At 32.0% G+C, this 25078-nt stretch overlaps 1 protein-coding gene across 1 annotated transcript; it reads left to right on the forward strand.

Moving 5' to 3' along the window:
- Positions 1 to 6134: 6134 nt before the first annotated feature.
- Positions 6135 to 24745, forward strand: LOC139511086 (uncharacterized). The gene is made up of 11 exons (XM_071297686.1): positions 6135 to 6669; positions 8565 to 8879; positions 9925 to 10258; positions 10486 to 10626; positions 11266 to 11324; positions 11708 to 12079; positions 15085 to 15300; positions 18206 to 18463; positions 19537 to 19662; positions 21649 to 22131; positions 23430 to 24745. Exons 1-11 carry the CDS (start codon positions 6382 to 6384, stop codon positions 23634 to 23636), a joined length of 2799 nt encoding a protein of 932 aa, XP_071153787.1. The 5' UTR covers positions 6135 to 6381; the 3' UTR covers positions 23637 to 24745.
- The last annotated feature ends 333 nt before the right edge of the window (positions 24746 to 25078 follow it).

The raw sequence follows: 25078 nt of genomic DNA on the forward strand, positions 1-25078 counted from the left end.
GAATTCAACTTTATTTATAACTTATATGGGACAATGCTATTGATTAAAAAATACTCCATTCCAGGACCTTTTGTTTTCCAAATAATTAATATTACCAATAATTGATAAGTTCCAGTTCGATGGGTTCAAACAGAAAGATTTGAAAGCAGAGAAAACTGTGTATCTTATAATCGGCATGACTTTATCAGATCACAATACTAATACTGAAATAAGGCTTGCGCATAGTTATATACTTTAATTCAGTCACGGACCCACGATATCACGGGTGTGTTCTAGTACATTATAAACTTAGTCTTCTGTGCACGATTTTTATCATTTTTACGCAAAAATATCGTTTAATCGTTATTTTTTTTCTCTCTGTCTGATATGAAGTGAAAATATGTCAGCTCATGTAAATGTCTTGTTTTGAAGCCGTAGTTTACCGATTGTCACCTTATAGTAAACAATCAACACAGTAGCATGGATATGAGACATTTGCGGAAACTAGGCCTATACCTAGGATTACACTTAGACTTACGATTACAGTTGACGAAAACAAAATCAAAATAAAAAAATAAAACACCTATAGTGTGTAATGTGTCTATTTAATTTTCTACACTTCCTCTGCATATTCTTAGGTTTGTCTTGTGTTAAGTGTCAATACTGGATATCTATTCGTATATATTTTGTCGATTAGCAATACAAGCTCAGTCGGGAAATTCAATTCTTGTATTTCTCATCAACATATACGTTATATACTGCTATTGCCAAAGAAATCCGCACTCTTTGTTCAATATTACAATTTGAGTGTTAATGCAGTGACCATGTCTGTGTCCTGAGCAATACTGTTCCTGTGGTTCCGTTATCGGCAACAAAATGTCCGTCTTTAGCCTTAATGCAAATGGAAGTTTTGGCCACCCACCTTGTAAGTTCTGCCAATCATCCAAATAAGGTCAATAAATAAGACGGTTATATATGTTTCTTGAAATAGGTATACTTTTATTAATTGCGACTTTGATGGACAGTTGTCTCATTGGCTCTCATACCACATCTTCTTATATCTATATACATGTATGTGTTTCATCTTTTCATGGTAGTCGAAACACAAACTTCAACTATTTTAGAAGACGGGTTCGAGTGTAACCATAACATAAAAGACGAATTCTGTTTTCCCATGAAGCTTATGATCCCGACCCGTTCTCTGTCTGAAGAGACCATTAACATCTGCTAAAATTTGAAGTAACATTTCAGGAGTTTAAGGATGTCTGCTGCTCTAATTTAAAATAACAAGGATTTCATGTGATTGCTTAAAATGAAAACAACTTTGATATTTAAACAAAATAAAGTAATAAAATCGATAGTCTCGTGTGTAGTTTTCTAAATACGAGACATTTAGAAGATGGCGGGAAAAGGGTTTTCTTCAGACTTTACTATTTGTTAACATTGGAATTGTTTTTTACCCTTTAAACCAAGAAAAAATAACAAGGATTTCATGACAAAAATTCAAATGGTCATAAATGATCTATTGAACAGATTTATGAAGACAAAAGTGGGGTCTCGTGTAAAAAAAATTTTAATACATTTGTATGGATAAAACCTGAGAAAATCGAAAATATGACAAGAATTCAAAAACATGACCAGCAGACATCCTTAACTTGTAAAAGGAATATTGGTTGCTTGCAAAACAAGTGACCAACACATCTCTACCATTCCAATAGTGTACATCATTGCCTATGATATTTCCCTGGTTGTAAAAGATTGGTTTGTCGGTGGTCAAGCTAGGACTACCGGGTAAGATAAAATCAGTCGATGAAAGAAATGTGTACAACAACATCTGCATGGCGGTACCTGCTTCATGGCAGGTAATGCAGCCATGGTTAATCAGTGTTCTTCAGAACAAGGAAAATAAAATAAATGCGCGAAACAACTTATTATTTATTTATTTTTCCGTATTATTAGTCTCACTCGCTTTACGAAAGCGGGCGGTATATTGTAAAAGGGAATCGTTCATCTTTTATACGATTACACTTTTATATCAACAACTACTGCTCCCTAAACGCCTTAAAAATGTATGGTTTATTTTAACAATTATTACATTAAATCTTGCCAAATAATATAAACGACAATTTTCTACTGCTTTTGACGTTAACGATACATGTAGTTAATATTTGATATCGCGTTGGGGATTTTGTTTTCAAATATCAGCTGATAATTTATTCCTAATGAAATATGAAAACATCTCTTTTTAAATGATGTGTCATGTGTTTGATAAAGATTCGGATCCATTCGTGTGCATTCATATATCCATACAAGCAAGTCAAGAATGAAGTAATATTATTTTATTTGATAACATGTAACTAAAAGAAATATAAAAAAAAAAAACAACATCATCGTTTAAAAAAATGTTTGCAATAAATTTTAAATTAATTCACAGACATCCGTGTACGTAAAAAGACAACGTAAGTGTTTTGACTAGTAATAAAACTAAAATTGTATTCACAGACATCTGTGTACTTTAAAAGACAACTTATGTGTTTTGACTTGTAATAAAACAAAAATTGGGTTCACAGACACCCGTGTACTTTAAAAGACAACTTGGATGCTTGAATAATATTTAAGGATAATGTATACCCTTGTGTTGATACAATGCTAAACATATGAAAATTTATAGAAAATCAACAGCTTTTCCCCTTGTACTCTCATATTTGGCAATTCTAAGCTTGTTGATAAAGGATTAATTTTATTAATTGCATGCAGCGCTAGCAATGATTTTCTTAAAAAAAGTTTATCAATTTAGATATTGGTTAAGGTTTATGTCCCCTTCTGTGGCCTGTGAATTACGAAATTTTCAAACTGCAGTAGCATCAAAACTCCCTTACAATTTTGTGAGTGAGGCATAGATTATTCTTTTTTCCTACCCTTTTCATCTTGTGTCCGCCACTGTAATTTAGGGGTGAACATGGGGTAGTTCCCTTTTCCATCCCTGTTACTTTTTTGTGAAGCATATAATTTGGTTCTGGTTCCCGCCCCTGTAATTGAGGGGTGTGAACCATATAGTTTTTCTATTTTACTACCCTCGTCACCTGGATCCCGCCCGACTCCCAATTCCCTCTAACCTAAGTTAACTCCGACTCATTCCCAAGCCACAATTCAAGAATAATGTCCACCTCAGTGGCGGATTAGGGAGGAGAAGTTCATATAGGGTTGCCCCCCCCCCCACTCCCTATTTGCCTTCGTTGGAAACTCTCTTAAAAAATGACTGGATCCACCCGTTCGTTTTTGTAATCATTATTGATACTAGAACACACCCGTGATATCACGGGTCCGTGACTGAATTAAAGTATATAACTATGCGCAAGCCTTATTTTAGTATTAGTATTGTCATTTAATAAAGTCATGTAGATTATAAGATACACAGTTTTTCTCTGCTTTCAAGTCTTTCTGTTTGAACCCGTTGAACTGGAACTTATCAGTTATTGGTAATATTAATCATTTGGAAAACAAAAGGTCCTGGAATGGAGTATTTTTTAATCAACAGCATTGTCCTATATAAGTTATAAATAAAGTTGAATTCTTTGCTTTGCTGTTTTACGTCATGCCTACTAACAAATTGAAAACTATACCTATACGCCTTATTTTTAGTCCAGCTTTTTAGTATTCGTATTGTTATCTTAGAAAGTCTTACTGATTAAAATACTACAATAGGTAACAATTTTACAATTTAGTAGTGTCAACCCTGTGGTTATGACCCGTGTATATAGCATATTAGTCATGAATACAACGTTTGGTGGTGCGCCTGTCAGATGCGGAACGTACAGATAAGGTATTAGGTAACAGGTGAATATACTATTGGTATCGGTAGCGGACTCGACCCGGAACTTCTTAATTATTGGCAATATTAATTACGTGGAAAACAAAAGGGCCTGGAGTGGTGTAATTTTTAATCTACATCTTTGTACTATATTAGTTATATATAAAGTTGAATTCCGTGATTCGTCGTTTTTACGTGATGACGGCTGACAAATTGGACCTCGTAATTTTAGTATTATAGATATGTACAATACACTTCATCTGGTTCCCGCTCTAGTTATTGAGGGGTGAACATGGGGTAGTTCCCACTTCCTTCCCCCTTACTTTGTTTTGTGAAGCATATAATTGTTTTTATTTACTAACCTCGTCACCTGGTTCCCGCCGGACTCCTAGTTACCTCTAACTTAACTTCCATTCATTCCCAAGCATCGATTCAAGGGATTAAAGAGTGGAATGGTCCGAGGGTTGGACCCCCCATCAACTCTTTCTCCTAGATCCTGGATCCACGTGGCCGCTCGTACTTGTTACCATAATTGATATATATATATATACAATACACTAGGGATATTATTTGGGAATTTTTTTAAATGTTTTAATCAATTAGGAACAACAGCTAAAGGAAATTTTTCGTATCAAAGACAGTGGGATCCGCAGCCAAGCAGTATGATGACCATTATTTATTAATTACCACTATTACAGCTAACAGTAACAGCTCTGTACTAGACTATTGAACAAAATATAAAAAGAAGGCAATATGATTGTATGTAAACACACCTTGTTCAGCAATCATCATGTCCAACTGGAATAAGCATTTCGTATTGCTTTACACACAGTGTGAGCTCTTACACTTTGGATCGACCAGATTGTCACATATATTCGGATTAGTCGAATCGATGGTGACGGGGTATTTAGAAAAAATACAAACATCATATAATAAATAAAAAATATCATATGATACATCAAATGATACGTTTCACGGAAGTGGGGAGAAACCCTATTTTTTAATGCATTTTTTTTTTAATATAAATTCACTGATGGAGATTTAATGATTCAGTATAAATACCCTGACAAGCATTAGCCTTTCAAAAAGGGCTAGTCGACTCTTAGCTGATGAAAATGGAAAGTGCTCTCGCTTTGTAGATTAATTCATTTACTAGAATAGCCACGTGCATCAATCAACAAATTTTACCACACACGTGAGGTCACACGTTATGAAGTAGTATATATCGTTTAACGTTGTTGTTTACGAAACTCCAGAAGATTCGACTATTTATAGATAAAAGTTACCTGTGTACCAATATCATGAATATGCATGATTAATGACAAGGCAAAATTTAATTGCTAAACTAGAGAGGACAAATCCGATACTCTACGGGATTGAAGGACATTTACTAGGTTTGGATTGTCCTAACCAATCAATGAACTTTGATTATTCACGTCTCGTAATATCTTCCAATCAGGTAACAAGAAAAATTCACGCACTGATTGTCCATCGTTCAATTCTAATATCGACTCCTAGATGTCGACTAGGAGTCGATAATGGAGAGCTTGGTCGATTTTAAAATTGAGGGGTGTAACTTGTATATTTTAGTCGTCTGCAACGGTCAAATATTCTACCTTGATGGAAAAGTTTGAGTCGTCTGCAACGGTCAAATGTTCTACTTCTTTTCTTTATATTGTTGTTAAATACGATAAAAAGTAAAATCACAAAAATACCGAACTTTGTGGAAAATTCAAAACGGGTGGCGGATAAATGATTGCCTGTACAGAGGTACTTTCTTTCACTTACTTTATACATTTTACAATATATATAGCCGTTCCGTATCAAAAAAGCAAAAGTTATCTGCTTGCTTTGTTTTGCCTTTCATTAAAAAGTAATATTATGTATATAAAAAATATAACAAAAAACACCTACTGAACTCCAAAACAAATTACAAAAAGGGAAAGTCCATAAAAACTAACAAAAAGTGAAAAAAAACGTCCATATTAATGACTTTTTACTTGCATTTCCGTTAAAAGATTGGTTAAACCTGGTTTTATAGCTAGCCAAACCTTTCACTTGTATGGCAGTTTTTTACAGTTTCGTTATATTGACATGATTTGGTAAGCAAGAAATATGTGTTAATTTTATGCACGTTCACTATAGGAAAATCATGTTTCTGTCTTCATAAAAAAAATGCATTTTTCTATTCAATTAGATCCGAAAGAAAGTAGCATGGCAATCATGTCAAAATAAAATGTAACAGTCTATCTTTTAACAGTAAATTATTTAAAGTTATTTTTGTACCATTTAAAACTTGGTTCGTCAACCTCTCGAATATTCATGACTTCAAACTTCAACGGTCAATTAAGAATAACATTATAAGGTTGAATATCACTTTGAACTATAGAAAACCTGTATAATAAAAAGTTTTAGTTATGCGCAATGTACCATGTACCATGTCGATATGAACAAAATTATGTTACCAGTACACTTGACGTACTAGGATTTTGAACTCTGCTGATGAAAATCCTTTGTAATTACTTTATAAACTTTTGGAGTTTTCATAAAGCTAAGTAACCCTTCAGGGAAGGAGACACATCATCAGAGGAATGATGGACGATACTTCATCCCAACGCCTGCACACTGAAACAATGGCTGCATGGTTTCTTGGGCCAAAATTAGAAAATATCGACATACTGCAAAATCTAACTACATATTCGTTTTCTGAAACAGCTAACTTGCGACAAAGTTTATTCCCATTAGATCGAAGCTGTATAACAGAAGACGTCCGGCAAAGTGAAGTGTATACAAATCATATTAAGAAGTTAGAAAAAGAATTAAGGAAAATATGCCAGGATTTACAAAAATCTCCAAATTTTGCGAGCACAAGAGTTGTGGTATGTAACAAGAAATACTTTTGATTATTTTTTTTAATTTTCTGATATCAACTTATTTCCGTTTCATCTTTTGGTTTAATATTTTGTTGATTACTTTAACATATAATGAACAACCAAAGAATTTGGCATGAAGCCATGGCTTTATTTAGTTAAAATGAGTGTAACTTCTGATTGTCCCACATGAAAAGTTCTGATTGTCCCACATTATTTTATGTAGTAAAATGTTCTTAGATAAACAAGGTAACTGTTGTTTGTTTTGCTAAATAAACAAGAATTAATTATTGCACATTTAATATTAATTTTATGAAAGTATAAAAAAAATGTTTTTTAAATCATTAGATTGATACACTTTTGATGTAAAGAAATATAATATTTCTGATTTATGAAATAGATCTTTTAAGGTCTTGAACCTGATTTTTGGGTTTATATATGACTAGAAAAATAATTGGTGACGAAAATCATATGGTGGTGCACCTATTTTTGCTACAGCCATTTGAAAGTACCCAATTCTGATGATTTTCTCAGTTGTCATCAAATGTTATTCATTTTTGGGCTATTATCATGAAAAAAATCACAGTTTCACAATTAAACTTTTTTTTCATACTTTCAATAAAGATAGAGTGGACCAATCTGAATAGATCTAACTTTTAAAAAAAACTAGAAGTAGGTGTTAATATAAGAAAGTTTTATAAAATTTTATTGCTTTTTTGTGTCAAATTGACGATTCTGTCATTTTGTCAATTTTGGAATTTTCACTTTTTTTAGAACAGAAATCTTATTATTTCAATTTCTTTGTTATAATTGATTGAAAAAATACATATTTGAGAAATTTGAAAGAATTTTTTTTTATATAAGAGATGCACATGCTTCTGGTAAAATCATTTTACCAGAAGCATGTGCATCTCTTATAAAAAAAAATTAAATCATTTCTTGTACCCCCATCTAATTTCTCTAAATTTGCTGCTGTCTAGAATTTTTCCAGATCAGCCTTTCCAAGCATCACTACAGTATTAACGTTTTTTCCCATTATTTTTGCAGTCAACAGGACTCTTCACCAATTATAAAGAAGAGCCAGACTTCCATAAGAAATAAGAAGATGTGGTATGATTGTCAATGAGACAACTCTCACAAAGAGACCAAATGACACAGAAATTAACAACTATAGGTCACCATACGGCCTTCAAATCCCATACCACATAGCTACAAAAGGCCCCAAAATGACTAATGTAAAACGAGAAAACTAATGGCATAATTCATATACAAAATAATGAACGAAAAACAAATATGTTACACGGCAACAAACGACAACCACTGATTTACAGGCTCCTGGCTTGGGACATCACCACAATAAAGACACTAAGTACAGATCTGAGAGTACTCGCAGTACTGACTGCTAGTTCAAAGCCAATAAAGATTAATTTAAAAAAATATGCATCTTAGACTAAAAAAAATAAAAAAATTTAAAAGACTTCATATTATATTATATGATACTTCAATTGTACCTACTATGAGCAAAATAAAATATGTAAATATTATTATTTGTTCTTATTTTGTTCATATTTTATAAGTTACATTGATTAGTAACCTTTGATTAACTGCAACACGCTATAAAAACAAATTAATCATTATAAAAACAGTTCCCAATTGTCCCACATTTAAACTTCCCAATTGTCCCACAAACATATTCCTGATTGTCCCACAAAATTTCATTACCTTTTTACCTGTAATTTCAAAAAGTGGGACAATCGGGAAGACACCTCTGTTAATGTCATAACGTTTTGAATGTTTGTTCTTTTTTATAACAAAGGACATACAGTTGTTTGTCTGTACAATCAATATTTGAGAATATATTTTTTTTTTTATCTCTAAAGAGATAATTTCTTAATTGATTTTAGGGTCTTCCATGTAGCGATACAACCTTATCGGGAACACTTGGATACTTAGCAAATATACTTTATAATTCCAATAACATCGACTGTGCTGGTGGCCCTGTAACCACTGCCATGGAAGTTGAAGTTGGAGAACAGCTATGTGAAATGATTGGATATGAGACGTACAATACACATAAACCATGGGTTCACATCACTTGTGGAGGTACAATAGGTAACATAGAAGCTCTGTGGGCGGCACAAAATATCAAGTTTTTCCCTCTTGTTGTTCAAAAGGTTATGACCGAGAATCCTGGACTGATAAGTTTTCCTGATGACGAGGTAAGATAAACCGATATATAAATACGTTAAAAGGATAGGGCATGCAGATACAGACAATATTATAATAGACGATGAGACGAATACTAAAGATGAAGCCGTAAACATTAAGTAAACATCAACATAGTCTATAAAACATCATGCTCTTCTTGCACCTTTATATTAGCATGTCATATAACTGCATACTTTTGGCCAATCCCCTTTTTTGGCATAAATATAAAACAGTTCACATCATATTGCATGTGTGTATGAAGTTTTATAGGATGTAATCCAAACTACATTGTACAAAACATTAACTTATCTTAAACCAAACCATGAACTTTTTTAAACCAAACCTTAACTTGTCTTTAACCAAAACTTTAACCAATTTTATACATTTTCGGTAATATAAACTATGAATCTTTAGTGCATTTCCGAATATAAATATGAGGGTTATTTTCCTGTTCTCGTCTTCATTTCATTTTTATATATATTTTTTTTATGTTTGGGAATATTTTTACTCCTATTCATCGTTGTGATTCTATATAGATTATCATGGTCTTGTTCAAAGCAAGGTAATTCATTCCAAGCAACGGTTACACGCGGTTTGGTCAAAGTGTATGATTATCACGTCGAATAAATTGTCTACACACGCAAGTTAACTGACACTTTGTCGGTTTAGATTATATACTTTAGCCTGTTATATAACATAGAATATAAACGTAACAACTGATGTTGGAAAGACATGAAGGCAAAAACAAATTTTAGTATGGGTTCGATACTGTTCCAATAAAGAAACGAACAGGTTGAATGTCTGAAACTTTTTTTTTTTATATATATCTAAGTCAATATGTTCATTCAAAAGGGTTTAAAAGCTTTCAAAATAACAAGTAAATAAAATAATTTCCTTTTAAACAAACAATTCTTAAAAAAACATAAACATTTGAAATAATCCATCAAAGAGTTGAAACATTTCCTTGAACTAATTTCAACAGTGATGTTTATCAGCAAAATGAAAAGTAATGAAATTTGATTTATACAGTCATTGTGAGCTTCTATCTTTTATCAGATTTATGATACAGAGAAGGTTTCTTTCCAAAATATAACGGAAGTTTCTATTTGGAATGCTATCAACATGGATATTGATTGCACTGTCGATATGGCAAAATCTATTGGCAATCACATGAATGGTGAGAAACTTAACAAATTGATAGACAAATATTCATTATCATCTCTTGGATGGTACAACTTCATGAAGATGTATAAGCTAGAAGAAGCACCAGTTGTTATATGTTCTGCAGCATGCCATTACTCACTGCTGAAAGCCATGGTCCTGCTTGGTTTAGGGAAAGACCAACTCATACAAGTACCAACAGATGAACATGACCGTTTAAACGCACAAGGTAAGTTGAAAACAAAACATGCTTGGAGTTTTAATCAAGAGCTAATTCTACAAAAGAAAATAAAAACTATTCTTCAGAAAATTATTACTGGCTATCTATATTGTGCCATTTGTTGACGCATGAACATGATGCTGAAAATAAGACAACTTTCAAGAAACGCGAACAAAATACGACAAAAATCGTTTCTCTTCGCCTCTAGTGTTATAATCAGCTGATGTTTTTTTTAGAATTGGATACAACACTTTCTGATTGTGTGGAACGGAAAATCCCTGTGATATCTGTTGTATCTATACAAGGATCGACCGAATTTGGTGCTATGGATCCTCTTGAAGACATAATCATTCTGAGAGAAAAAATATATGAAAAAGGTAAACAATTCAATTTTAAGTCGATGTACATTTGTTCCATTACAAAGATATGCAAGAAACTTTGAGAGATCGAGGAGGGGTATAGAAAAAAGGTCTTCATAGCTTCTCATACCATGCAGTACAAATCAATGCTAAAGAGTTCATTTGACAAATGTAAGAAAGTTTGAAATTATTGAAAATAAACTCATCATAGATACCAGGATTATATTTTGTATTTATGCCAGTATGCCAGGCGCGCGTTTCTTAAAAAAAAAAGACTCACCAGTGACGCTCGAATCCAAAAAAGTTAACAAGGCCAAATAAAGTATGAAGTTGAAGAGCATTGAGGACCAGAATTCCTAAAACAATTTGCCAAAATACAGCTAAGGTAATCTGTTCCTGAGGTAGACTGGCCTTAGTATTTCAAAAATTTAAAAGTTTTGAAATCAGTTAATTTATAAATATGACCATATCAATGATAATTCATGTCAGCACTGAAGTGCTGACTACTGGGCTGTTGATATACTTGGGAAATAAAAACCATTTCAGAACGTTGTGCAAACTTTTGCTAAAACTATTTATGATTGGAGGCAGGCAAAACAGAAGAGTTTTGTCGAACATATGGTTTTTTAATTAACTTATAGTTTAATACACAAATAGTGCATTTTGTTTACGTTAGACTCATCAATGTACCTCGAATGATAACAGTTGAAAGACCAGTAATTTACCGCAGTTCAAATGCTAAAAATCGAATAAAAAGACAAGGTTAAAACAAAAACTAAGTTAACCGTATGAAATCCAAATTGAGCGATACCAGTTGCGACGACACGTTAACCGTCTCACCCTGTTATCTACATTGCATTACCTCGATGCATGCATCACCCACCTGCATGCAAGTCCACATGGTAAAACGTGTACTAGAAGTCATAGTTTGCTACAATATTAAATCATTGTCTATTACCTTAAGGAAAGAATGACACTAAGACATCTGACAAATACAAAGCCTCATTTTTTCAAATGACTCTGTGAACTCACAGAAGATAAACACATTTTGTATGACATCATAGTATTGCTTTGAGTTTTAATTTTCAACTCTTTATAGGGATTGTATTTCTCTGTCCATGTTGATGCGGCATTTGGTGGATATTTTTCATGCATCCTTCGAGAAAATACTGATTTGAGTATGAGTCAAGATAATCCCGAAGAGAAATGGTATGATTCAATGCTGAGTAACTATACGAGAAATCAACTAAATTTTTTAAAGATGGCTGACTCGGTTACTATAGATCCACATAAATATGGTTTCGTGCCTTTGTCAGCAGGTGCGATTTGTTATAGGAATGGACTCATGAAACATTTTGTAAAGCTAAAAGCATCTTACATTGATCATGGATTTAACGAAAGCATGGGCATATATGGTATCGAAGGTTCAAGACAAAGTGCAGCCGTAGTTAGTGTATTGCTATCACATAACGTAAGATTTCTGTTATATGTATTTTAATATCTCCAAGGTAAAATGATGTGAGTTCCTTAATCTCTCTATTGAGTTGATGATTTTTCTACAATGTTTGACGATGCGATGCGGGTACCTTTTTTTATGTTGTCTCGTTTGTCCATGTTTAGCTTCTTTGGCGAATCCCATTACATCTCTACTTATCTATTTCCGCCACTCTCATTATTAGGTTCTGAATCAAGAATGAATCAGAGGATTTCCAACAGTAAAACAAGAACAAATCATTCAAAAAAGCCTCATTTTCAGAAAACGACATCTGTAACAAACACAAACTTTAAGCTACTTCTTTACAAGCAGAACCAATTACAATGAAAGTCCCAACTATGTACTGGCTTCCGAAGCTACACAAAAAACCTTACAAATATAGATTTATTTCATCTTCAAGCCATTGTTCCACTACTAAATTGTTTGTTTTACTTAATTGTACACTTGGTACAATAAAAAAAACCTGATAATAAATTGTTCAAATAAAGCCTTTGAAAATAGTGGAATTAATTACTTTTGGAGTGTCAAAAACTCGTTGGAATTACTTGATAAATTGCATGCATATATTGGTGATTTTGAATCTGTTCAAAGTTTTGATTTTTCTACCCTTTATACCACTTTGCCTCATATTCTAATTAAGAAAAAATTTACATCCCTTATTAACTGGGCATTTAAAAAGCCAGAATGCGAGTATATATGTTCAAACTCTTTTAGATCATTTTTTAGTAGCAATAAACAAAAGAACTATGTCAATTGGACATGCTTTGATACTATATATATATATGCGCTTGAATTTTTACTTGATAAAATTTTTGTTCGCTTTGGAGATTCCGTATATCGTCAAGTTATTGGAATTCCAATGGGGACTAACTGTGCACCACTTATTGCGGACTTGTTTTTGTATTGTTATGAGTTACAATTTATGACTAAAATTAACAAAGACCCATCGAAACAACATTGGATACAAACATTTAACAATACTTTTAGATATTTAGATGATATATTGGCTCTCAATAATGAAGACTTCAGTATGTATACTAAAGAAATTTATCCTATTGAACTTACTTTAAATAAAGCTAATACTAACAATGACCACTGCCCTTTCCTCGATCTTGATATATATATATCATTAACGGGAAGCTTAATACAAAAATTTATGACAAAAGAGATGATTTTTCATTTCCTATCGTTAATTATCCATTTTTAGATGGTGACGTTCCCTTGTCACCATCTTATGGTGTTTATATATCTCAACTTGTACGATTCGCTCGTGTATGTAACAACGTATTAGATTTTAGCGAGAGAAATTTATGTATTACTGAAAAATTATTACACCAGGGTTTTCGATATCACAAACTGGTCAAAACATTTACTAAATTTTATCACCGGTATAAGGAAATAATTCGTAAATATAACTCAACATGCAGACATCTTATACGTTCAGGTATTTCACATCCAATCTTTTATGGTAATATTCTGTACAAAGCACAAAAATGTCAGTATTCACCTCAAAAGCTTACAAAACCAACAGACTTATTAAGAAGGGATATAGTTACGATACTGTTGTCAGATCATTAAAGATTGCATATTTTGGCTTTAATATTGATTCACTTATAGGGTCTTTGCATCGGAACTAAACACATTTATTTAAAAAAAAAACCAGTTATTGGCATGACACGGGTTATGTTCTTCTCATATATCTTATGATAGTATGATACTAAACCCGTAAAGGATTGTGCCTGATATTCATATGATGAAGACATAATCTTTCAATCAGTTTAATTGAGGTCTGGAGCTGGCATGTCAGTTACCTGCTAGTAGTCTGTTGTTATTCATGTATTATTGTCATTTTATTTCTTTTCTTTGTTACATCTTTTGACATCGGACTCGGACTTCTCTTTAGGTGTCACACCACCAATTACTCCCACAAATTTAGAACGTATGTGAAAGTAGGCCTACTCGGACAAAAAATAGTGCGTTTGATGTCATTGTTTACTTAAACTACCCAACAAATTTGCAGAAATGAAACTTTTGGTGAAAGAGAAATATATTAAGACCATTATGAGCCCAAATTTACTTGTCTATGAGTTGACATTAAAAATTGAGGACTAATGCGCTCCATAGTATACTAATTTAAGATTTCAAGAAAACCAGGGGTTATTTTTAGTGGTTCATCCATTCGGAAGGTCTCTTCTTTCTTTTATGGCTTTATAGGTATGCTGAAAATTGGCATGAAGAAAGGTTATACCTGTACGATTCAGGACATACCTGGTTTGTAAGAGGCTAAACTCTAGATAAAAAATTTAGAAAGCTATGAAAATTGCAAAATTTGGTTGAACAGATCTAGGAACTTTTAATTGGTGGTCTGATACCTTGAACTTAATTTTAATGTGCGTATTGTTATGCGTTTACTTTTCTACATTGGCTAGAGGTATAGGGGGAGGGTTGAAATCTCATAAACATGTTTAACCCCGCCGCAATTTTGCGCCTGTTCCACGTCAGGAGCCTCTTGCCTTTGTTCGTCTTGTATGATTTTTAATTTTAGTTTCTTGTGTATAATTCGGAGTTTAGTATGACGTCAATTATCACTGTACTAGTATACATATTTTTAGGGGCCAGCTGAAGGACACCTACGGGTGCGGGAATTCACGCTACATTGAAGACCCATTGGTGGCCTTCGGCTGTTGTCTGCTCTATGGTCGGGTTGTTGTCGCTTTGACACATTCCCCATTTCCTTTCTTAATTTTATCACATTAATTAAATTACAAAAATCTCTAGACATACTGTTCAGAATTTTAAGTATATTGATTTGCTTAGAAAAAGAGTTCCTTGCAACCTCTTTCATGCTGGAACATAGTCGGGAATATGACAGATGTTATCTATTCTTTTGATGTGTTTGAGCTTTTTTGCCATTTGTTTACGGACTTTCCGTCTTGAATTTTCCTCGAAGTTCGTTATTTTTTATATTTTACTTTATGCAGGTTATTGGATTGGATAAATGCGGATATGGAATTATTTTAGACCACTGTCTGTTAGGTTCTAAACTTATGTATTGTAATTGGTTGACGATTGCTAAAGATGAAGACAATTTTGTGTGCTTTCCTGTCATGCCACTACCAATGGAAATGACATTGGAGTATGCAAAAACTTTTATAAAGAAGTTCATCATTGGGAAATCATTTGAGGATATAACACAGGTAAACAAATCATTACATATGTGACCCGCCGTGACATTTGCAGGCTTATGGAGGTAGAACGTCATTGTTAGAAAAATTATAAATGTGATAAATATCGAGATTCAATGAAATACGTATTTATGAAGAAGAGATAAACACTTTCGTTGGCTTCTTTTTTGCGGACGCCGAACTATACATTTTTAAAAGTTTTGAAGAAGTTTTACTTTATCGTTTGAAGTGAAAAATATTTGAATCTACAATTTAAATTGATACAAAAAAAAAAATATTTCTGCTTTATAGATTTCCTTTCATAAATGATAAATGAAGTCTGAAATATATCCATAATAAATGCACCGTATCAAATGCATCTATAAGAGTACACCTACTTATAAACTGTTAAATTTTAAACTAACTTCATTTCAACAAGTTTAAATTAAATGTTCTAAAATAGAGCTACAAAAAAAATGCACCGTATTAAATTAATATACGAGAACACCTACTTATAAACTGTTACGCGTCGCATACTATGTTTAGAGACATGCATAATAAATCTAAATTAAAAAAAAGGAATTCTTAAAGCTTACTCACGGATGAGTCTTATGTAGACGAAACGCGCGTCTGGCGTATTAAATTATAATCCTGGTACCTTTGATAACTATTTGACAAATTTCAAACTAACTTCATTTCAACAAGTTTAATTGACATGTTCTAAAATAGAGCTAAGAATTGTTTGCATTGTAGTAAATTTAAGTCTTTGAAATTTTATTCAAATACGCTATTGAACATCACTAAAAGCTAATAAATACATTAATTTTGTGTTTTATAAATTAGTGGCTTCAATTAATAAAAGTCGTCATAGAATAGTCTCATTTTCATACCGGTATTTGAAATGTACGGAAGCATATTATTCTTTTTCTTCCTATGTTTGCGTTTAACGCAAACCTTTTCGAAATAACACAAACCTTTGCGTTAAACGCAAACCTTTGCGAAATAACGCAAACCTTTGCGTTATAACGCAAACCTTTGCGATATAACGCAAACCTTTGCGTTGTAACGCAAACATTTGTTTTATCTTATTTCTTATTTAAGATTCAAAGGAAACAGTAGTTATTAATGGAGGAGGCTGTATATATTAAAATTTATCACCTTTGTAGTCATTGCAAAGTAAAATGCTTGAATAATTAGATCATATCAATGACTAATAATGAGCAGAATAATATAAGAAGATGTGGTATGAGTGCCAATAAGAAATCTCTCCATCTAAGTCACTATTCGTAAAAGTAAACCATCATAGGCCGAATTACGGTCTTCAACACGGAGCATTGGCTCACACTGAACAACAAACTATAAAGGTCCTCAAAAACGATATCCATGTTACAACTAGTATATATATATTACAAAGAAAATTGAGTAAATTGAGGTTATACTTAAGAAAAAAATCAACCCAGCTAATATAGCTATAACCGAATATAAATATACTTCCAAAGTAAGCTCTCGTTTGAGTACTGTGTAAAGTAGGTTAGATTCAAACGAGCTATCCTTTGGCAATAAATGTATAGAATGAAGATGTTTTATTAATAAAATTATGTTCTCTCTATTCAAATTGCTACCCAAGCATCTTAAAAATACTTCATTATTTTGAAAAGAAAATTCAATGACTTTCTATCAAAGAATCTTGATCATATTCTGAGATTTAAAAAAATGTTTCCTTATTAATTATTCATTTTAAATCAGAAAGATCATTTTGTCTATTTGACTTGGAGGTTTCAGAATTGTATGACATTATTTTTGATCTTTCAATTTAAATATGACTATATACTAAACTATATCTATTTTCTGATGCACACATCAGTCTTAATTTATGTATAATTGCACTTCAAGTATTCCATTATTTCTATGCATATTTATTATAATGATTTGGCCTTGTATTTATGTTTCTTTTTTTTTTATCTACTAGTAAATCGCATCCGAAATGAAAGACAGACGGACATATAAACAACACTGAATGAATAATTGAAATCAAGACATTTGCGTTATAACGCAAAGGTTTGCTTTATAAAGCTTTAGGTTTGCGATAAAACGCAAAGATTTGCGTTATAACGCAAACATAGGAAGAAAAAAAAATGTGTGACGCTAATACGCTTCCGTAGTTCTGACTCGTTTCAAATATGTCATTATATTAACATGACAGAGAGTTTTGTTTCGGAATATTCGATAAATATACAAAAATAAAATTTTAGACAATGTACCCTCCTATAAGCCTGGAAATGGCATATACTTCACGGCGATTTTCTCACAATGACGTTCTACCTCCATAAGCCTGGATATGTCGTGGCTGGTCACATATAAGAAATATTTATTGTTTTTTTTTATGTTGGTATAATGTTCTAATCTTTAATAAAAATATGCATTATAACTAACAAGCATCAAATATACCCGTTGATGACGACAGTAATTCATACTACATTGTACATGTTTACACTATTTGTACCATCTTTAAAACGAACGTTCATTGCAGACAGTATGTAGAAAAAATTCAATCAAACTCTTAATTATGCTATTAGAGGGCAGATTGTAACAAAAAAAGATTTAACGCATGAATATTGAAATAGTAAGAGTAAGCTTTATTGCATGTTACAATTTCAAATGAATAATACTTTTAAGAGTACTAGTATGTTTATCACTAATGATTTATAATCTTATATATCCATTCAAACTATATACAACATGAAATATTGTACATCATAGACTGAGAAGAAGCATATACAAAAGGCTATGCAAAATACATTCTATCGACATTATACATTATCTCCCGATGGTAATTATGGGGAAATATGTTTTAGCAGTTGTTAACAAAATCAAGAATAAATTTTGCTGAAAATAATATCAAAATAGGCGTTGGAAGATATTTCTTTTATATTTTCAGGCCAAAAATATTTTAGAATTCCTCAGAGGCATAGGATCAGACACAGTGATGACCCCTTTTCTAGTTAACTTTAAAACAGGAGATGTTTTGAATAATAACATTGAAAAATGCAACAAACTAAATGTTGAAATTCATCGTCGACTATCATTAGTCAATACCAGACAAAATAATAAGAGAAAACCATTATCTGTACTACGTTCAGCGATGTCTGAGGACACTAATCCAATAGTTTACGCTTATATTAAGGATATGCTAGGTGTACGTATTATTTATTCTTTGAGGAAAAAATCAAACCAAATTATACGCGTAGATGTGATAACGACAAAGAACTTAAAGTAGGCTACGCAATCAATGTATTTAATACTTATCAACGCCATCACAAATTGCATCGTGCGAGCGAAAAAAGAAAAAAAACCACATACACACAAACACACGAAGAGTAATACAAATAGGACCAATAACCTAACACTAGGTAACGAGTTTTGATCTGAATTTGTAATTTTGATCTTATTTCCTAAAGACTGGACATTAAATAACAAGGTAATTATCAGTGTTTCAAATTTTAAAACTTATTCACTGAAGCAAATTCAAAACAGTTCAGATAATTTGCTTGCCGTCTATAAAAATATGCTTGCTTATCACCTGAACACATTGACATCATACTTAATTGTCTTAACATCTACTGACTAGTACAGAACTGATTGCAGGCACATTATTTGTGCTATGGTCACATTCTTGTTTTAAAGTACAGTCAAACCGGTTTTAAGAGACCACTTAAGGGAGAGCAAAAAATGGTCTTTTAAGACAAGTGGTCTTTCTTACAGGTTTAATTTATATGAAATGTACTACAGAGGGATCTAAAATTGGTGGTATTTGCTTAATACAGGTGGTCTCTTAAGCAGGTTTGACTGTAATTTTATATATACTGCAGCTGTGTTAATTGAGCAGTAAATATAAATGTTATTTGTACTCGGCTCAAAACACGTAGAAATGCTCGGCACAGCCTCGCTTTCTACCTGTTTCTAAGCCTTTTACAAATAACATTGCTATTTCGAGACAATGTATGGTTATTCTATATCAAAAAGAGTACAATTTATCCAAACGTGAAATTATATAAAACATTATGCTTTCAATTAATATATTCTTGCAATTTAGCACACAGACTAATTTTATCCAACAAAATCAATTTTAATAGAAAAACACATAACTGCTTCCGAAGCGCGTTTCCATAATAAAGGAAGGCTAAGACTTGCTCTATGATTAATTTTAATATAAAATGAGAAAGAATTACCCAGGACATAATACAATAACAACTTTTTTATTTTATTTAGCTGAAAGGGTCTGGAGGAATTGATTACTTGTTAAACTTTGCAAAGAATCCTTGGATAGTCTACAACAATCAAGTAGAGATTAATGGATCCATATTTAGACAGATTGTTCTAGATACCATTGGTCTGGTATGATTATGTTTATAAAAACGAGTATGGGGTAATTATAAAGAACCACTTCCATAAGAAATAATGTTCTTAAACAGAAAAAATATATATGATCTCAATGACATAGAGATAAAAACCTTTGATTTGAGTGGTTGATATTTTGTATGTGAAAAAAAACTCATTGGAATCTTAATTACATTTTCATCAAATAACCAAAAGTTGTCTGATATTAAGCTTATTTAAAGATATCAACTCTGAAGAATAAATTGTCTCATTTCAAACAAATGTGTATGTTTCTGCCTTTTTTTACTTCTGTTAAAATGCATGGTCGTTAGCCACGAGAAAAGTCACATGCAGAATTTTACATTTAAGCGAAAAGTTAACATAGATCTACAACACTTTTATAACAAGTTTGAACTATTCAATTGACAAAACACTATCTAACATGAATACTTAAGAATGTCTATTGTCATCTAGAAAAAGCTTTGCAGACAGATTTTCAGATGCTAGTACGTCAGCAATCGTTCTCATGTATATTATGTGAATTTCAATATTATACTTATTAACAGTTGTAATTCCAAAAGAAAAGAAATAATTATGACATACGCCTTTCGTTTCGTGATTTTATATTACCCACTCTACTAGTTGTTTTCCTTAATTATCATGATGAATGTTAGATATGCATACAGAAGATGTGAAACATAAAATCCACTTCTCTAAAATATTGAATATTAGGATTGCATGAAATAAGATGCAAAATGAAAGCCACGTCATTTGAACATTCGCCACAAAGATGAAACTTAGAAATGCATGATAAAAGATATAAATTGAACGAACAGTCATAAAAAGATGAATCTTAAAAAATATTAATAACATAATATGCAAATAAACAAATATGCAAATAAACAAATATGCAAATGAACAAATATGCAAATGAACAAATATGCAAATGAACACTTCATAAAGGATATTCCAACTCATATGTCGACAAAAATAATGACAAAGCCATGGCAAACTAAAGACAAAAAGTGAAATAAAGGCAACAGTAGTATACCGATGTTCAAACTCATAAATCCATGGACAAAAAACAAAATCGGGGTAACAAACTAAAACTGAGGGAAACGCATTAAATATAAGAGGAGAACAACGACACAACACTACAATGTAACACACATAGAAACGGACCAAGCAACAGACAAAATCCTAAAATTTCGCTTAAATGTAAGACACAGTATACAAAACAGAAAACAGAAAGCTAAAGATTGATAACACGGATCCTTCTTACAAAAATGCAGGGATGATAACAGACCGATTCATATGTCGTATCAGTGTGTGGATGTTATAAGATGAACGTCCGTCATCGAGACCCGATTACCACTCTTCCCAAATACGGATATTAGATAGGACTAAGATATAATAAAAGATTGACAGCATTGACACAAAATATCTGCTCACCATACAAATACATATGATCGATAAACAAATAAAAAAGAGGTAAGATAAGCGATATGAAGACTAACAAAGATAAAGATCGTGAGTGTATTTCTTTCTAACCAAAATTTTGTAAACTTTGTGTGGCGTTTGTTGTTGTTTTCTAAACGCTACAAAAGTAGAAACAAATACATCGTTTAATTAGTGTTTACTGACCCTATTTGAACTTTCAATAATGCATGCACATGTTATTGGTAAACAGACTTTTAACAAACGTAGAAACAAATACATCGTGTTATCAGGTTGAAGTTAGAAACAAATGTAGCGTTTGTACTAACAAACGATGAACGACAAACTGTAGACGCATTTTTAGCGAGTGCATACTTTGTCAAAGTTTATATAAACTATGCAAATGTATGTTAGAAACAAATTATCAAAACATGTGCGCGCTTAACCGTTTGCATCGTATGTTGAAGAAAGAAATGCATCCCGTATCTTATATTATATTTGATACGATTCTGTAAAATTAAGAACAAACATATATAAAATAATTTGTTCTTCTTTTTTATTATGCAGATTACAGATAAACCCTCGTTACATTCGTTTTTGGTAGCAGGTATAATGTTTGAAAACACATTTTTCTGTGAATATATAACAAATCTTCAAATACCAGGTCATCAGTATCAAGCCATTGTTAAATTCCAGTTTATTAATGCACAAGATGCTGAAAAGTACCAAACAAAAGCCAAAGATAAGGCAAACATATACAACAGACAGAACTACTTATTTATGCAGATTGATACACCAATAGTTCTAGGAGAAATTTTAGAATCATCAACGGACGTTGTTTATACTGTTAGCTTTTATGATGATCTACCATCGACAAACAGGTGTCCGTTTTTGTCATCAATCAAGGTTAAAGTTGACGATATTCCATTATTCCGACATGTTGATATGGTTTATACAGATGAGAAGATGGTAGACGACTATTTTCTTTATGGGGATCATCACAGGATTCACATGTCAAGAAAGATTTCGAGGATGTCGAACAGTCTTCAAGTAAGAACCATTATAATTTTAAACTGAAATAATATTCCATTTTATAATCAAGCTAAATTGAAATTGTGTGAAATATCTCTTCTAAGGCTTCAATATTTTTTTCCATCAATCAGTTGAAATATTGATGTAGGTAAAAGTATCGGGTAATAATCTTGATTGGCTTCCTAACTACGATGTACACTTTTGGCATGTTTTTAATAGATTCATTAGGATATTATGTGAGTAATCTCCCTTATAAAGGATGCATGATTAGTTTTATTGAAATTAATTAGCACCTGGATAGGATCCATCTGAAAATGTTAACACCTTCATATTCTTAATGAGTTTTAAAACAAAACATTGTAGGATTTAGACTCATCTTTCATTGTACATTATTCTTGACTGGACTTGTTATATCCAATGTTTATAAGAACAGAAACAAATTGTCTACATCTTCTCTTTAAATAAATAAAGGATTTGCAATGCAAATGAAAAGCTGGAGCAAATGAGAAAAAATAAGTATACTAAAAATCATATAATTTCAATATATATAAGTCTTGTGTTCATAGAATGATATAAAATGAATATCAGTAATTTTTACTGAAACAAAGGCAACCTCTGTTCAATAATCATACTAAGTAATTCGATTTAGAAAAAAAACAAATCTGGGTATCAAACTAGAACCGAGGAAAACACTTCAACTATAAGAGGAAAACAAAGGAACAACAGAAACACCGAACTACAACAAAAGCAATATACTTTAAAACATGCATTAAAACGGATTGTAGATAACAACTGCCATATTTCTGATTTGGTACAGGACATTTTAAAAAAACAAATTTGGATATAGCCTGGTTGTTTGGCTTAAATATTCTAATTAGCACGAAAACCCACGAGACGAAGATAAATAATTGATATAATAGTGTATTAGAATACCACAGAACCAAAACGGACACGTATCTACTTCCGCTAGTGTTTCAGTATTTGTAGGATGTTAAGGATTATTTTTTTTTCTTCTTCATACAATTACTAGTAAGCAAAATCTAAATTTACCAATTCCCTGGGAAAGTTGACATTCAAAGTATAAGTATGTGGCTTGCAAGTGATTGTTTTTTCTATATCGAATTCTGTATGATACATCTGTAGTTATCACAATACATTAAAAATGAGAAAAACGTATGATTTCAAGTAAACGAGATTGTTTTCTAGTTAGGTGAAATACGCCACACTGCATAAAAAATGTACATATGTAGAACTTATTTAACTTTCGTTTGAACTATATTCTAATCCTCTTTTATAACCTTTATTTTATGTTTTAGATTGCAGTTTTGTCACAAAAGCCTTTTGATTTACCTCTTCATTGGATAGAACAAGGAATAGATGTATCACTTGAAAACAACAATAAACCATGCGAACCTTTCAGTCAGACACAATTCGCCATTCAATATTCTGGGGCTAATGGGAATATCCTCAAACACACAGTACAGCTCGATCCTATATACGGACTAATAGATTTTTGCAGTTAGAATTATAATGGAAAAATATTTTATTCAATCACTATATGTACATTTATTAGATATATATCACACCTTTAATCTAATTAAAAACCGATTTCTCATCGCTCCCGTTTTCTGATATTTATTGGTTTCTCTCCACAGACTACAAAATGCCCCTGTCATCAAGAGCAGACGCTATCAGAACTCATCGTTTTTGACAGTCTGTCACTATCTAAGTACTATCTTTGTGTTAATGTAGATTATCTATTAGCATATGATTGTACTAGGATTGATGTTCAGATCATATCTTCTAGAATAGTGCCTTTTATATTAGGAAAAAACCCAAACACAAACAGTAAGTACAAACTCTGTATCAATGACTTAGCAATAAAGTCATATTACTTAATTATTTAATTCATATGTTCAAATCAAATATCCAAAAACTTCCAAGACTTTTTTCTAAATGATGCTACAAGGTCCTTTAGTCAGTAGTGTTGCTACAGAACTCCCCAGACTCAGTTCGTTGGTGTTTTTAAACGGTTCATGTATGAAGGGTAATTTTCTACCTTTTCATTTATATCATTAAAAGAAGATGTTCTTTAGTTTAATGTTTGGTGCACCGTGGTGTCAAACATGTACAGCTTACTGGATCTGTCTGCAACATTCTCACAGCCAAATGTAAACAACATTGATCACTGTTTAATTTACTGCTATGTTAAAACGCACTAATGACTTTCAATACATGTGTAAGAGTTGTCTCCCATATACCAGGCCTCACGGTCATAATACTTTCGAGCATGATTTTTGTACTCTGACTCGAAAATCAACCAATCAAATTGCTGGATTTCATGTTTCTAGCAAGATTTTTGTGCTCCAAGCACCGAGCAAAGTTTAATGCTTCCAGGTCTACCCCCTTATTAAGCAAATGATAAACCTAATAGTGTACAGTAATATGGTAATTACTGTTAAGAAAGAGTTACAGAAAGTGTATGACTACGACCGAGTCCAACTACGAGTCATAAGTAAACAGTTTGTACGACTTTACCCCACCAGAGCTATCTAAAACAGCATAATAGCTGATGTTACAAGGACACTTTCAACGAATAGAGTCATTCGTGCATTCATTAAGTTCATGGGCACTTTGTGACCTATTTACCTTGTTTTACAAATATTATTTATATGAAAAGTGTTCATAAAAATCATATTTAAAGAAAAGCTATTTTTCCATAAATAGTAAAATTAAATAAAGTGTTTCGGAAGTTGCACCATGCATCAGTCATTTATATTTTTGTTGGTTATTTGTGTATGTGGGTTTTTTAGGGGCCATAAGCCGGGGAATAGGACAATTACCAACCCTATACACTTTCAAAATTCGGAAGGCAGTAGGAAAAGCATACTTAAAGCTCTATGCCAAAACTTATAAGATTTAAGAGACGATTTTTCATTTCCTATTGTTAATTATCCATTTGTAG

This window comes from Mytilus edulis, chromosome 1 (genome assembly GCF_963676685.1).
Source record: "Mytilus edulis chromosome 1, xbMytEdul2.2, whole genome shotgun sequence".
NCBI lineage: Eukaryota > Metazoa > Mollusca > Bivalvia > Mytilida > Mytilidae > Mytilus > Mytilus edulis.